This window comes from Herpailurus yagouaroundi, unplaced genomic scaffold (genome assembly GCF_014898765.1).
Source record: "Herpailurus yagouaroundi ecotype Mexico unplaced genomic scaffold, PumYag 190, whole genome shotgun sequence".
NCBI lineage: Eukaryota > Metazoa > Chordata > Mammalia > Carnivora > Felidae > Herpailurus > Herpailurus yagouaroundi.
Genome location: NW_024412421.1, coordinates 28,134,419 through 28,151,545, shown reverse-complemented (window position 1 = coordinate 28,151,545; position 17,127 = coordinate 28,134,419). Strand labels below are relative to the sequence as shown.

Sequence of the window (17,127 nt, the reverse complement as noted above, 5' to 3'; positions counted from 1 at the left end):
ATGTGGGCTTTTCTCCATCCAGCATCCATGGGCTTTGCTCGACGACTGTGCTCACTTGACCCTGTCATTTCATTAAAAAAAAAAAAAAAAATCCAAGGGGATGAGGGAAAAAAATGTGATTGGAATCCATGTACCATATGTAGATGAATTCTTCTTACGTAGGAAAATTCACTGTGAGGCTTTTTGGATGTGGAAGGTGAGTCCTGCTGCTCACGAGATGCAAGGAGGCAAGTAAGCCAGATATGACCTTCCAGAAAAGAAACGAGTGCCACTTAGGGAGTGCGAGTGAATAGAAGGCAAGGGCCAGAGGGCTGAGGAGGGCGGTGTCCACCTGGAGCCTGATTTGGCAGAAGCGGACGGGACCTTTTTCACAACAAGAAAACACAACACTCGGATTTGAGTTCTGCTCTCTCGTGTTACAGTCTGCCTTCCTGGCCGATACCCCTCTGTCTCCAAGCAAACAAAGGCACTCAGAGGTTTACATAAAAGGCATCTTGCGAAAAACAAGGAGAGATGATGGTCTGTGACCAGATTTGGGCTGACACCGGGGTAGAGGAAGGAGGAAGGAAAAACCTCAAGATATAGAACACAGAACTGAGATTCGCCAAAGCTGGAGATTGAGCCAGAAGTGATTCGAGTAACTGTAAGCCCTTGAGGGTTGGAATAAATCTCGGGAGGACACTGGGTTTGCCCTGGAATCACAGTGGGGATTCAAGTCAAGTTCATCTAGATCTGAAGGGGCATAGGCCCGAACGTGTGCCTGGCATTGGAGGCAGGATGAAGGGGGTCTCACTCTTGCGCTCCAGTGCTCATGGGAAAGTGCATCCAGACAGCTAGGTAGGGAAACAACCACGTGGCCGATTGAAGCTAAGAGCTGCTCCCTGATTGACTCTTGGTAGGGCACTTTCCACCAGTTACGCAGTAAATGGGGTTGACGAACCACATCGGGCTGTCTCGGGTTGCTCTTTGTCAAGTCCACTATTTGGAAGAGACTGGATTTTTCCTTAGCCCGCCAAACTGGCTATTTGATTAGAAAGACATGCCTCTTTGCCCATTTAGTTTTATGCTTGCACTTAGTAAATATGTATTGAACATCCACTCTTTGCCAAGGGCTACACTAAACGGTAGGGTACAGTGACGGACCAAAAGTGAGACACGATCCTGCTATTACGGAGCTCGGAGTCTAGAGGAGGAAGGATGCGTCAATCGAGGAATCAAAGGGGTGTAATAATGTAGCTGTGATAAGAGTTATGGCGGAGAGGTACATGATACCGAGAGAATTTATCACCAGGGGAGCTGACCTATTTATGGTGCCAGAGGAGGCTTCTCTGAGAAGCTGAGATCCGAACAATAAGTAAGAGTTAGCAAAGGCCAATGCGAAATCGTTGCAGACTGAGGGATCGGCTTGTGCAAGAGTCCTGTGGCATCCATGCATTGAACCAAAGCCAGCGGTGTAGGAGTGGGATGAGCAGGGAGGGGCCACGTGGTACAACACACAGCTAGAGAGATAGGCAGGAGCCAGAATACAGGGCTTCTAAGATCCATCAGTCCTTCTCATAAAAACAATGGGAAGTCATCCAGGTGTCTCAAAGAAAATGTTTAAATGTTGAAAAAATAACTCCGGCCAGGGAAGAAAATGGTACAGAGCAGTGGCTTTCAGGTAGATATTTTCTGCAAGTCTATGATGCCTTAAACTAAGTTGATGTCAGTAGAGATGTGAAGAGACAGTTTTGACAAATATTCAGAAGGTAAATTCAGCAGAATTGGGTGACAGTTCGAATACGGGAGTATCTTAGTTTGAGTTTACCTAGAAAATCTAAGAGAAAGACTCAAGTCATTTGTTGGAATATGCAGGACACATCCGTAGGGGAGTGAGGAAAGGGGACAAGAAAAAGAAGACAGCTACTGAAAGGCGAGTCGGCTACCCTAGCAGACAACTGGAACTCAGTTCATACTCCGAGTCCATGAAGAATTAACGCCTCAGAATTATCCCACCCGACGGGTGAAGAAACTGGGCGACTGATACACCAAATTCTTCCAGTTACTGACTGAGGACTGACCTGGGGGCCATTAGTTTTCTGGTACTCCCAACCTACCTGCTACGGATTTAGAAAAACCTTCGGGAACACAGATGGAAGAACTGGCTGTTGGAAGTGGTCTGGAGCTCACTGCATCGATGGGGACCTGGGGGTGTGAGTGGGCTACCGACTGTGTCTGCTGGGGAGTAAGGGCGAGGATAGTGTCAAGGACGACAAAGATTTCTGAGCTGTTGAGATAAGAAACGTCGGGAAGGGCTGCAGCACGGGTACTGTCGTGCCCTGGAAATGCCAACGAGGTCAGGTCACTGCCTTCATGGAACTTACAGACTACTGCTAGGCTAGTTAGTGAGAACACCCAAGGATGTTCTCCAGAGAGCAGGAAGGTGCTGGTGCTGCGTGGTCCTAATCTCAGGGGAATTACTGGGCAAGTAAATCTGATTAACGGCGTGGGCTGCATGCCAACCCGTGGACGGTGGACAGGGGACTGTAATCCTAAGGCAGAAGGGAGACTTACTCCTCAAAACTGGTGGTGGGGAGGGGTTCAGAGCCAGGGGTATGAGTTTCCAAGGACTGGTATAACAAAGAACCGTGAACTTGGTGGCCTTAAACAACAGAAATGTATTCTCTCATAGTTCTTGAGGCCAGAGTTCAAAATCAAGGTGTTGACAGGATTGACACTTACCCCTGACATTGCTAGCGAAGGCACCTTCCTTGTCTCTTCTAGGTTCTGGTGGCTCCTGGTGTTCCCTGGCTTGTGGCCACATCACTCCGACGTGTGCCTTCATCTTCACAGGCCTTCCTCCCTGTGTTTCTGTGTGTGTCTCAGATCTCCCCCTCCATCCGTGTATAAGGCCCACCCTACCTCCCGGATGATCTCATCTCAAGATCCTTAATCACGTCTGCAAAGACCCTCTTTCCAAATAAAGTCACCTTCGCAGGTACTGTGGATTAGGAGCCGGACATTTCTTTTTGGGGCCACTGTTCAATTCACTAGAGGGGGCTAAGACAGACTGATATGCATTTATAAGAGGTTAGGAACTCTAGCAAAACTATCTTCAGTTTATCACTGGGTTCAATGTTAGGTCATACAGATTTGTAGTCAGAAAGAAAAAAAAAAAAAAAAAGGTAGGCAACTTCTCAGAATGCTTTATGGGCTCCATGGGATATAGCAGATTTAGAAGAAAAACCCAGGCTGGTTGAAGGAAAGGAAATGAGCCCAGAGAGGGATCTGTTCCCAAATTAATAAACACGAATCAATTAAGAAAGTAGAACACAATGACCAGAAAATTTCAGTTTCACGTGGGAAAGAAATGAAAAAGAGAGGGGGCAAAGAAAAAAGGGGAACAGAAGTGCCATCGACAGCCATGATGAAGGAACGAACAAAGCCTTGACGATATAAAATGAAAAATGGGGAAGTTATAGTCGAGGAAACAGCACACCAAGGCTACACCTATAAAATAAAAATTTATGGACTTGAATATGAGGTCTTTAAAAGGGATCTTTAAATTGCATCAGGAAATATTCCTTCCTCTTCCACTTGTGTCTGGTGGATTCTGACAGGACAGCTACTGCCTAGATTCAAGACACATTTCCACCTATTACTGGCTAACTAAATAGCCACCTATTACTGGCTAATTCAAGACACATTTCCACTGATTACTGGCTATTACTGTTAGTTAGTAAGTCAGTTAGTAAGTCAGTAAGTCAAAACTCTGACTTTTGGGGCTTACTCATCATCATGCACATGGCCCAGAGTAGTTCCTGAGCATAGTTCAAATGTTGTGGCATAGTTCAAATTCTTTGGATAATCTAATAGACTTAGCTTAGTCATTTAAGTAGACCACACAAGTCACAGATCACTGGCCATCAAATTAAATACTCCCTTTGGGTTGGCCATCTTTCTTTCTTTCTTCTTTCTTTCTTTCTTTCTTTCTTTCTTTCTTTCTTTCTTTTAATGTTTGTTTATTTTTGAGAGACAGAGAGAGAGCGCGCACAAGCAGGAGAGGGGTAGAGAGACAGACGGAGACACAGAATCCAAAGCAGGCTCTAAGCTGGCAGCACAGAGCCCGACGTGGGGCTTAAACTCACAAACTATGAGATCACGACCTGAGCCAAAGTTGGACGCTCAACCGACTGAGCCACCCAGCTGCCCCCATCCCTGCTTCCTTTAGGGCCAGGGGAAGTCAGACTGAGAGGTCTCATGGAATGCTGATCTGTCCCTTTCAGGGTCATGGTGGAATAAGCACACAGATACACACATATTCAACAGATAACCAATGCAGGGCAATATCCATGTGTCCGTGCCACGACGTAGCGTGGGTAGTCGAGGCAGTGGGCACCCGGGAATGAACTCAAAGTCTGAGTCCTGTTCAACAACGGGAAGGCACTGAGGGGTGATGGCAAGGCAGTCAAGAATCCCAAATGCCGTGTACACACAGACCCCATCGGCGACCCCGCACACCACATCTAAGACAACTGGACTGAGTGAGGATCATTCCAATGATCTTATCAAAAGCTGTGCTATTATTCTCAGATAAGAAACCAACTGGAAACAAGAACACGACTTGAGTTCTATTAAATCGTCTTGTCTCAGGGGTGAAGGCAATGTTTCCCCGTCTCGGTTCTTCAACTGAAAAGCTGGCACCACGGACAGAGTTGTTAAATTAGCAAGTATGCCAGCACTTTCATTTATTAATTGGTAGGTTCCATTTTAATTAAAATCATCCTAGCTAATTAGTCATTTCACTGTGTGCACCGCCAGGTGAGTAAGCGGGAGGACACGATGACGGCAAAAATAAACACTGCTCCCCCTCCACTTTATTAAGTTTGTGTTGTCTTCCCTTTCAGACGGAGCGAATCAAGGGAGACGTAAATTTAACCTTCTATTCTTGCCCGTGTCCTTCTGAAACGAGCCTTGTCTTGGAGTAAGTGCGTAACAGTAGAAAAAGCACAGGGTCCAAAATTCATACGTGTGGGTTTGGATGTTGCCTCTTCCATTTATGAACCGTGCGATCATGGGCAAATATTTAACCTCTGTGGTCCTCATCTAACATGGGAGTTATGGGCGCCTGGGGGGCTCAGTCGGTTAAGTGTCCGGTCATGATCTCACAGTTCATGGGTTCGAGCCCCGCATCGGGCTCTGTGCTGACAGCTCAGAGCCTGGAGCCCGCTTCAGATTCTCTGCCTCTCCCTCTCTCTCTGCCTCTCGCCTGCTCACACTCTGTCTCTCTGTGTCAAAAATAAATAAACATTAAAAATTTTTAAAATAAAATAAACTGGGAGTTAGGAGTAATCCTCAGTGCAGAGATTTGGTGTGAGGGTTAAATGAGTAATCAAAGTAAAGGACCAAATATGTAACAGGCACTTAATCAATGTTAGTTCCCCTCAACACCACCACCACCCCATTCACTCGGCCATCAAGGCTCAGCTCAGCCACCACCTCTTCTGAGATGTATTTTAAAGGGCATCTGGGTGGCTCAGTCGGTCAAGCGTCTGGCTCTTGATTTCAGCTGAGGTCATGATCTCATGGTCTGGGAGATTGAACCCCGCATCGGGCTCCGCACTGACAGCACAGAGCCTGCTTGGGTTTCTCAGTCTCTCTTTCCCTCTCTCTCTGCCCCTCACCACCCCCCCCCACCCAAAATAAACTTAAAAAACAACAGTATTTTCTAGAGGTGCCTGGGTGGCTCAGTTGGTTAAGCATCTTTGCTCAGTGACATCGGCTCAGGTCATCTCACAGTGCGTAAGTTCGAGCCCAGCGTTGGGCTCTGTGCTGACAGCTTGGAGCCTGGGGCCTGCTTCGGATTCTGTGTCTCCCTCTCTCTGCCCCTCCCATGCTCACGCTCTGTCTCTCTCTCCCTCTCTCTCTCAAAAATAAATAAAAAACAAAAATAAAAAAACAGTATTTTTCTAGTATATAGTTTATGTTCAAATAGCTACCAAGTTAGTAGGACATAAACACTTACTAGATTGTTTGGCTAGAACGACATAACAAATGCAACTATTAGGTTTCTTTTGGCCTATACTGTGTTGTGAAAAAATTACTGAGAGGCCATGGGTGCTCACGATGAACCAAGAAAGTGCAGGCACCGCTGTACAGGAAAGTGACAACGTTCTGAACCAGAGAAAGGACAATACTTGACATTATTGTTACAATATAACCTTGCAGTTAGAACGCCATAATTACTAGCCAGATGCTTGTTCTGAGCATCTGGTTGTGCTGTGAGTAAAGGGGTCACATGTATTCACTCCTTTAAACCCCCCAAAAGACCTCAAACAAAAGGTTGACTTCTCCCATTTACCGAAGAGGAAACTGAGGCCTATAGAGTATACGAGTCATTGCTAAAGGTCACCAAATAGGCTGATGCCGGAGCTGGGATTCAAATCTAGGCATCCTGACTCTCAGACTCAAGGCTCTTAGCCACTTGCTTACCAAGGACGCAGGGATGCAAAAGAAGGAGACAGCTGAGCTGTCTGCATGGCACAATGCACAGAATTCAGGGACCGGAGACACTAGATGTTTGGGGATGGCCACCTAGCCCACTTTCTTCTGAAGTGCTCCCACCCACTGCCTACTGACTCAGGGGACTTAGGGAGATGTGTGCATTTGTGGTCCCAACTCTGACCCCTGCCCTTGAACGTATCCACAGGTTACTGGAAACGTGCCAGGTGTCCCAAGCTCCATTAAACGAAGCTTCCTCCAAGAAACCGGAGATGGACGCAGTGAGGGCCTCTCGCCTTTCTATGTCTGTATCAGTCAACTGAAATAGGCGGTTATTGTCACAATAATGACAGGATGCGGGGCACCTGGGTGGCTCAGTCGGTTGGGCGTCTGACTTCGGCTCAGGTCGTGATCTCGTGGTTTGTGAGTTCGAGCCCCGCGTCAGGCTCCGTGCTGACAGCTCCGAGCCTGGAGCCTGCTCCGGATTCTGTCTCCCTCTCTCTCTGCCCCTCCCCTGCTCGTGCTCTCTCTTGCTCTCAAAAATAAACAGACATTAAAAAAATTTTTCTAAAGTAACAGGATGCAAAAAGGAAGGTTTACAACTTCTGGCTTTAGAGGTGGCTAGCTGGGCTTGCTCCCTCCCCACTGCTAAGCTTCCTGAGGTTGACTGGTTCAGTGGTTTTGTAGACTCCCTGAGGTCTGTACCCTGCCAATACCTTCTTTCCTTTGAGCCGGATTTGCTAGACTTCTGTTCCTTTTAACCAAAGGACGTTTCCCTGGAATCCTGAACATGGATGTCATAAAATACACTGTTAAAAAAAGGTGTATGTTCAGGGTTGGGTAATACCTCCGATGCTAAATATTTGGCCCCTTAAACTGGGTGGCCACGAGCGTGCTTCAGGCTGTAGACTTTGGCCGGGCCACGTCCTCTTAGAAACCAGGCAGGCCTGCGGGGTTCACGAAAACAAACAGTTCAGAGAGGCGGCTTTCTGCACGGTCAGAGGGCTCAAGAATCTACCAGGCGATTACACTGCTGTCAGATTGTAAATACACGTTTGCAAATGCCTCTGTAATTGTTCGGCAACAGTGTGGGACTGTTCACGCAGGGCCAGCTACTGCATGTTAATGGGGAGGCTTACCCAGCATCTGCTTTCAAGGTTGGAGCCAGATCTCTGCCATTTCAATGTTTCTGGGGATGCGGCACCAGATCGGGTATCTTTCCTCTGCCAGCTTGCAGACAAGAAGAACTCCGAGGCGATGGGCAGTTGTGTGGCTGATTGGTGGCCTTGGCGTGGGCATTCTGTTTTCAGCTATCCCAGAGTCTTCCTACAACTGATGTGGTTTCCTATACCTCCGGCGACTGCTAGTAAGACGGGAAACTGCCATCACGAACTTGAGGTCATTTTGCTTTGCACACTGGTGTCCTTGGCCTCGTGCAGGACGGTTACCATGATTAAAGAGATTTCCTGCTGACTCCGAAGCATGAGGTCTGGAGATGCCCATGTAAGAAGTGGTACATCTCAAGGCATGCAATTCAGGACGTTTGTCTTTTTGACTTTTGATTTGGGGCTAGTGCTCAAGACCAGTGTTTTTCTGCTTTCATCATCTTAAGACAAGAGAACCTCCTCTCTCTCGATTGGTGGGCATAGGGGCCTCAAATTCCTTCTTTTCAGTTGCTCTGGATAATGAGTGCCAAACCAGGCAATACCCCCGGGCATCTTGTGCATGTCACAGAACCCGTACGTTCAACGTCAGATCGTCGCAACTTCTAACTGCTGGCAGTCCTTCCAGTTTGGGTGACTATCCAGCTGGCCATTTCCAAGTATTACAGATTACTTAGGGGAATAACTCTGCTCTAACAAAATGACCCCAAATAAGTGGCAGAAAAGTGACCTAATGTCACAGTGCAGAGTGACAGGTTGCTTTGCTACAGAGTCATTTAGAGATCCAAACTCCTACCACCTCTGAGGTCTGCCGCCCCCGCCCCCCCAGAATTGTGCTCATTTGTATGGTCAAGGCGGGGTTGCAGATACATCTGTGTTGTGGCTCTCGGAAAGGGGAACGAGAGTCTGAGGAAGCTGGCTTATCTTTTAAAACAGGGATGACCTTGGGGCGCCTGGGTGGCGCAGTCGGTTAAGCGTCCGACTTCAGCCAGGTCACGATCTCGCGGTCCGTGAGTTCGAGCCCCGCGTCGGGCTCTGGGCTGATGGCTCAGAGCCTGGAGCCTGCTTCCGATTCTGTGACTCCCTCTCTCTCTGCCCCTCCCCCCTTCATGCTCTGTCTCTCTCTGTCCCAAAAATAAATAAACGTTGAAAAAAAAATTAAAAAAAAAAATAAAAAAATAAAAAAATAAAAATAAAACAGGGATGACCTTAGGGGCACCTGAGTGGCTCAGTTGAGTTAAGCGTCCGACTTCGGCTCAGGTCATGATCTCACGGTTCATGAGTTCGAGCCCCGCGTCGGCCTCTGTGCTGACAGCTCAGAGCCTGGAGCCTGCTTTGGATTCTGTGTCTCCTTCTCTCTCTGCTCCTTTCCTGCTCACACTCTATATCTCCTTGTCTCTCAAAAATAAATAAACGTTAAAAAAATTTTTTTTTAATTGGAGATGGCCTGCAAGGTCAACCTTCACTCACATCCTGTTGGCCCAGGTTAAGTTCCGGAGCCACATTTAACTACAAGGGGTCCTGGGTAATGCGGTTTCTTCCTGGGAAGCTCAGAGCTCAGCTTCAACTCTGCTGCCAGCGAGGAGAAGGTGACTAGATTCTGACGGGTGGTTTGAAGTTTCTAGTCACATGTAACAACAGACAGAAAGGAATATATTACCTCCTAAGAATAAGATCAATGCCACACGGTCATATAGTCAACAAATATTTATTAAGTACCTACTATATGCCAGATACTTTTTCTTACAAGTATTAAAAAATGTATTATTAACAAACTGTGGGTGAAATTACACAACACTATAAACACATTTTTCCACTTTTTAAAAAAAAAAAAATTTTTTTAATGTGTATTTATTTTTGAGAGAGAGACAGTGTGTGTGAGCACAAGCTGGGGAGGAGCAGAGAGAGGGAAACAGAATCCAAAGCAGGCTCCAGGCTCTGAGCCGTCGGCACAGAGCCTGACGTGGGGCTCGAACTCACAGACCACGAGATCATGACCTGAGCTGAAGTTGGATGCTTCACCGACTGAGCCCCCAGGCGCCCCTCACATTTTTCCACTTTTGAAAGACCTTTTGCTCTTTCGGGTAACAGAGGGCAAGTGGGAAAAGGCAAGGTATCTTTTACCTTCATACTGCGGGAACGATACTCGCGCCCGTCCATTTCCCACAGCTGGCGTTATTGTTGTCCTTGTGGATAAGCACACACCAAATCCTCTTAGTTATCTGGATGTTCGTCTCACAAATCATAACTTGCTTGTAGCACGTTTATGCCGCTTCAGGAAGACCTCTTCAGAGGATGACATTAGATCGCTGAGATTAAATTCAACGTCGAAGGTGGGTTTTTTCCCCAAAATAATTAAGGCCACGAACAGGGCAAGTTTCGCCGTTACTCCCTTGATCTGGTAGGTGACGCCATCTTCAGGATGTCTGTACTCAAAGCAGTGAACAACAACATCATGGCCAGAAAGCGTCATGTGACTCTGGTGGTAGACCCGCGGATGCAGGAAATATTCCAGAGGCACCAGGAACACCTTCTTCACCTCATCGGGATTGGGCTGGGCCTGGAACTTGTGGTCTATGAATCCTACAATGGGGGTTATCAGCGTATCTCTCTGAAAGCGGAAAACAAAACACACGAATTAAGAAGTGAAATAAATAAACGTTGAAAAAAAAAAAAAAGAATAAAAGTGAAGAGGGAATTGTTTCAGACGCTAAAATCCTGGCACGTCTAGGAAAATAAGAGAACAGTCCAGAGCGGCCAATCACATAAGGTGGGTAGGGACGGAGGGGGAATTTGCTCCAGACATGAACTTTATGCTCTCCGTGAAACGGGGGGACATACGTGGGCAGTATCTGTGAAACGACTCTGAAAATGTACCGGCATCATCTTTGGCAAGGGCAGCCTGGCGACACTATAAAAACGTGGTCCCTTTGACCTCACAAGCGCATTTGCGCAAACGTATCTGTATGATAAAGTCCTACCAGTGAGTCAAGATGCAAGACCGAGGCATTATCTGCACTAGCCTCAGGCTCTGAAGTTTCCACTCATCCGCTGACGGACGGACGTGCAGCGTAGGTCAGTTAGGAGGGTATCTGTGTAAGGGGATACTCTCGGCCCTTAAAATGAATGTGATAGACACCACCTGTCCCCATCAGTACAGACAAGGACGTGCCCATCTGATCAATACAAAAGTCCAGTGACATATCAACTGTGGCATAGGCCCAATTATGGGGAATTATACTTATTACATATGAACCAGTTTACATAACATAGATGTCTATGTATGGGAGGGGGGATTTCTATTTATAACCACAACTGCTTGCAAAGGAATGCAAAGTATCGTGAAATGAAAGGCCCCACCGGGAACCTGGAGGGTGAGGCAGCTGCATAAGAAGAGAAGAGCCGCGTACCCTTGAAATGGAAAGCGAGAGAAGTCTAGAGCTCTTGGGGGGCGTCCCGAGAGAAAGCGGTCCGGCCAGGAGAAGCCAGGGGTACACTGGGAGACCGACCCAGGATACCAGGATACACGGGCCTGTGGAAAATTTCTCAGGGGAGCGAGAGCTGAAACATGTTTCAGAGCGGTGATGACTCAGACCATTAACGGAATTCATGGTGAAAGTCAACTGTGCGGGCCAGGAGGGGAAGGTGGCAGCACAGACCTTCACCGTCCTTTGGGAGGAAAATCTGGGGTCAGAAGTGGCCCCAGGGCCGAAGCAGTAACCACCACCTGGCCCCGAGTGGATGCTCAGCCTCTCGGGCCACGGGCCCCCCAGAAGTGCTCTGAGACATGACACGTTCAGATACAAGTGATTTCTGAAGGAGGAGCTCCCAGGAGGTGCGTGAGGCAGGGAGGAACCCGGGCAAGGGCGGCTGCGGCCGTTCACGTCGGAGCCGGACTCTGACGACCCTCAGCACGGTCGCCGGCGAAGGGGCTCCTGGCAGCGTGAATTCTCGGGCCCTCCAGGCTCTCTGTGAGCAGGGGAAGGTGGCAAGCTGCGGGTGTGAGCTTTCAGACATACAGTAAGAGGGATAAGAAAGGGTCTGGAAGAACTCGGAGTGTTCGTCCAGGGCGCATCTGTGGTTGCTGTCACCATGCCGTGACCGCAGCCTCAGGGGCCCTGGTCTTGTCTGCAGCACCCTCTCCCTGCTTCTTCACGACAGCCTGACCTTGAGGAAGCTTTAACAATGGAAATCAGAGACCTGAGGAAACCTGCTCAAGGTCAAAGCCGGCTAATACTTGGCAGGAACCAGGATTCACCTGGCCTGCTGCCCACGCTGTAGAGCAGAGCACTTATGTTCGGTGAAGACACAGATGTTACCCTATCTCCGAGTGGCACACCAGCCTTGCATGTGGCTTACACACGCTCTGGAGAGTTCTCAGCTGCAGCTCGGACTTAAGCTCTTGCTGAGGGCTGAGCTAGGGACACAAATGCATCCTTACTCTAAGGGCCAAACCGTTACAGGCACGGGTGTGAACGAGCAACTTAGCGAGGCCAGTGCTGGCCCCTGGACCAGCGTGTCCAAGCGTGAGGAAATTGGTGGGGAAAAATATCAAAGCCACGAAGGGAGATAACGCTTTGAGACTGAATGATTCAGAAGGGAAGTCAGGCACGTCCAATGTGGTTCAAGTTTAGAAAAGTGAGAGACTTTGGAAATCAGTAAATGAACAAGCATCTTTGGACACCCAGTTCCTAGACACGGGTGTCCATCTTGGAAGGAAGAAAGATGGCGGGTGCATGGCGGACGTTCTAGGACCAAGAAAAGACTGAATTTCGGCCACCTGCTGGGCTGGAATCCCGTGGAGACTGGCTTAGGCTGTGGGAAAGGGGAAAGGCATGCTTTGGGGTCTCTGGAGGAAACCACATGCTGTTTTTTTTCAATGTTTATTTATTTAAAAAAATTTTTTTAATGTTTTTATTTATTTTTGAGACAGAGAGAGACAGAGCATGAGCAGGGGAGGGGCAGAGAGAGAGGGAGACACAGAATCTGAAGCAGGCTCCAGGCTCTGAGCTGTCACCACAGAGCCCGACGCGGGGTTCGAACTCACGGGCTGTGAGATCATGACCTGAGCCGAAGTTGGACGCTTAACCAACTGAGCCACCCAGGCGCCCCAATGTTTATTTATTTTTGAGAGAGAAAGAGAGAGACATAGCATGAGCGGGAGAGGGGCAGAGAGAGGGAGACACAGAACCCGAAGCAGGCTCCAAGCTCTGAGCTGTCAGCACAGAGCCCGATGCAGGGCTCAAACTCACAGACTGCAAGATGGTGACCTGAGCTGAAATCAGACATCTGACTGAGCCACCCAGTCGTCCCAAGCCACATGCTCTTAGAAACATGCCCAGGAAGGACATGCCACTGGAATGCATCGAAACGTTTACAGGAGTTGAAGCTGCAGAGATGGCAAAGTGAAGGAGTGAACGGAAACGTAAGGGACACAGACAGAGAAAAAGAAGAAAAGTCTCTCTCCTGAGACTTTTGCAAAGAGAAGTACACACACGTTTGACGAAAAGACCACTGGGGTGGGCTCAGAGGGCCACAGCCTGCCTTGGCGGGGGGGGGGGGGGGGGAGTTAGTGCAGGGGTGGGAAAAAGCCAACAGCACCCCCTCTAGCTCTGACACCCAGAAACATCTCCAGACATTGCCACACTCCCTGGGGGAGGAGATCGCCCCTAGGTAGGAGGCACTGAATTAGATTATGCTTCTAAGTGTTTAACACATGGCATTTTTGTGCTACATTTAAAAGAACTGCAAGGCTCAAAGAACAAAGCAATCCTTGCCAGCACTTCCAAAGACAGTACACCCTTCCAGAAAGCCCTGTGTTCCTCCTCATTTCTTGATCATGTGACTGGCATTATTATATCAAGAGCTGGTCATTGTAGAAACATCCGGCCCCAGGAGCGTCTGGCCCACAGAAATCTCCTGAGACCCAACACACTCCTGTGAACACTGTTGTATTCCACCACTCCGGGCAGAACTCAGTAGTTCCCGGGCACCTTGGAAATGGAGTTCCTCTCACTGGGGCAACTTTTAACCATTACGGTTCGATCTGGCAATAGAGTTTTAATATAAATCCCCAAAACACGCTGGAGGATTTTGCAGATGCCAAGTGGAAAGGGTTCCCCGTAGAGAGAACAGAGCTGCCTAGAAAGTAATTAAGTAATTGACACATTTCTTGTCCTAATCCCACATTTTCCCCTCTTAGTTAGGAAGCATTTATTTGAGAGGCCATTAGCTTCTTCTCAACTCAATCTCCCCCGAGTGGTGACCTTTCTGTTTTTCAAATGGGCCAGATTAAGATAGATATCTCAGCATCATTGATTGTGACAAGGCTGTACCACCAAGACTTGAGGCCAAATGGAACAAAAAGAATGGTCTAACCCATGGGTGTTCTGATTTGTATGCATCAGTGGGACTCTCCTCCCGAAATAAAAATTTACCTGAATGCCCAATGTATAAAACATACAGCTCACACCTACCTCCGATACCTGGTTGGAGCACACTACCTTTGTGGTATTCTTCCCCCGAGCCCATAACCCCAGCCTACCCACGAAGAAAGTATCAGATAAATCCAAATGGAGAGGCATTCTACAACCTACTTGACCAGCGTACCTCGAAAGTGTCAAGATCGGGGCACCTGGGTGGCTCAGTCGGTTAAGCGTCCGACTTCAGCTCAGGTCACAATTTCACAGTCTGTGAGTTTGAGCCCTGCATCGGGCTCTGTGCTGATGACTCAGAGCCTGGAGCCTGCTTGGAATCCTGTCTCCCTCTCTCTCTGCCCCTCCCTCACTCACACTCTGTCTTTCTCTCTCTCAAAAGTAAATATTAAAAAAAAAAAAAAAAAACTGTCAAGGTCATGAGAATAAGGAAAGTCTGAGAACTTGTCACAGAGCACAGACTAAGGAGACATGACAAGCAAATACAATATGATGTCCCAGATGAGATCCAGGGCAGAAAAGAGGACATTAGTAGAAAAATTGGTAAAAGGCAAATAAAATGTGGAATTTAGGTAACAGCAATGTAATAACATTGCTTTCTTAGTTGTGACAAATAGACACCAGGGATGCAAGATGTTAACAATGAGATGAAGTGGGGGCAGGATTATGAGGACCCTTCATAGTATCTTTGCAACTTTTCTGTAAATCTGCAACTATTCTGACATTGCAAGTTTATGTTAAAAATTTTAAAGCGATAGAATAATGCTGGTATCGGGGCACCTGGGTGGCTTGGTCGGTTAAGCGTCCGACTTCAGCTCAGGTCATGATCTCATGGCCCGTGAGTTCGAGCCCCGCGTAGGGCTCTGTGCTGACCGCTCAGAGCCTGCAGCCTATTTCAGATTCTGTGTCTCCCTCTCCCTCTGCCCCTCCCCTGTTCATGCTCTGTCTCTCTGTGTCTCAAAAATAAATAAACTTTAAAATAATGCTGGTATCCAAATACAAATTTACGTTTACTCCTTCTAAAGTCAATTAGTAAATAGTTGTAAGTTCATAAGAAATAAGATCAGGCTAGATCAGCTCCAGAATTCATTTTGCTGCATTTATGGGTTTTTCGTGTATACTATTCAAGAAATCCTGACTCGTACAGAAATGTAGTCACAAATAGTAATAGTTTTTGAACAGCTTGCCTGGCGATCTCAGGGTACTACTCAATGAATATATGGAAAAGAAGCCTGATTCCATGGTATGTATAAAAATGAGTATATTTAGGGGTGCCTGGGTCGCTCAATTGGTTGAGCATCTGACTTCGGCTCAGATCATGATCTCACAGCTTGTGGGTTCGAGCCCCACATTGGGCTCTGCGCTGACAGACTGGGGCCTGGAGCCTGCTTCAGAGTCTGGGTCGGTCTCTCTCTCTCTCTCTCTCTCTCTCTCTCCCCCTCTCTCTGCTCCACCCCATTTGCACTCTGTCTCAAAATAAATAAACTTAATAATTTTTTAAAAAATGTAAAAAAATAATAAAACTGAGCATATTTAGGACAAAGGTGATGCACTGGTGGCCTCCAAGGGGTGAAAATTTGGTATACAGCATGCTCACATGTGTGGTGGTTTTTCAACAGAATTCTCAAAAGAAATGCTGACCAGTGCAAAGTAAATGGAAACCGAATGCTAAGGAAAGAACTCTGTTCTGTGAACAGGGTTCCAGAAACCATTTTGAGACCCACTGATGCAGTTCAACCTGTTCATTTCTGGATGGTTAAAGAGGGGCCCAGATGGGCAACGGAGCTTTGCCCAAGGCCACTGAGCTCACAAGGGGCAAAGTCCGCATGAGAACCAGGCTCTTGACTCTGTGTTAGGCGCTGTCGAGGGTCACGGTTGGCCACGCGTGGAATGCTGAGACAGTGGATCTGCTGGGTGCTCAGAGTCTGAGCCACCCAGATCGACCCCGACACTTACCTCAAGCAGATACGGCACCAGGCGGCAGACAACCTCCACCTGACGGGGGCACAGCCCCACTTCCTCCTGGGCTTCCCGGACAGCCGTGGCCACATCATCCACATCTGTGGGTTCACACTTGCCTCCAGGAAAGCAAACTTCTCCAGGAGACCTGCGTAGCTGGGAATTGAAAGGGCAGAGTCGCAATGCGGGATTCCCACTCAGGCACCGTTCACTCACTCAGCAAGGATTTACCGAACTTGTGTCACAGACCGGTCCCACCACCCTGGTGGGAGTAAGCGGAAAGAAGACTGCCCCACCACACACACACACACACACACACACACACACACACACACACAAAAGTTTTTACTTGAATCCTTTTAAAACATGAACTTTGCGAACTCCCTTTACTTGTCACCGTTCTCAGAAAAATCTGTATCTGCCCAGAAGATACAGATTTACATGGACGGGGGAAGAAAAGCGGGAGGGGTGATAATAAAAAGGACACTGTGATCAGCAGATAAGCTTTACTGAGTCCCACCATGTTCTGGGCATGTTGCTTCACAGGAGCCCTCAGATCGGCTCCACATGCTGTTGGGTTTTTTTTTAAGCATTTTTTTTTAATTGAGATGAAATTCACATAACATGAAATGAACCATTTTAAAGCGAACCATTCAGTGACGTCTAATACATTCACGGTGGGGTGTGAGCACTGCCACTACCTGGTCACTAAGCAGCTGCTCCCCACCCCTCCCTACCCCGCCCCTCCTTTCTGTCTCTAGGGATTTACCTACCCCAGGTTATTTCATATACATGCAGTCATATGACATGTGACCTTTCGTGTCTGGTTTCTTTGACTTAGCAGAATGTTTTAAAATTTTTTTAATCTTTAAGTTTTCAACTGAAGTATAGTTGACATATAATATTAAATTAGTGGCAGGTGTACAATGTCGTGATTCAACAATTATATATACATTACACCGGAGTGAGGTTTTCACGCTCTTCTGTGTTGTACCATGGCATATCAGCACTTTTTCCTTTTCATGACAGAACGGTATTCCACTGTATGTATATATCACAATTTGTTATCTTTTCCAAAATGTTTTTTTTTT

The 17,127-nt window shown here is 47.6% G+C and overlaps 1 protein-coding gene across 1 annotated transcript in view; it reads right to left on the bottom strand.

Moving 5' to 3' along the window:
• Window positions 1–9,610: 9,610 nt before the first annotated feature.
• NUDT7 (nudix hydrolase 7) overlaps window positions 9,611–17,127 on the bottom strand; it is a 14,681-nt gene continuing 7,164 nt past the window's right edge. The window contains exons 3-4 of the mRNA XM_040443190.1: window positions 16,034–16,192; window positions 9,611–10,254 (exon numbers count right to left, since the gene is read on the bottom strand). Coding sequence (XP_040299124.1) covers window positions 9,886–10,254; window positions 16,034–16,192 — 528 coding nt within the window. The 3' untranslated portion in view covers window positions 9,611–9,885. The remainder of the gene's footprint in view (window positions 10,255–16,033; window positions 16,193–17,127) is intronic.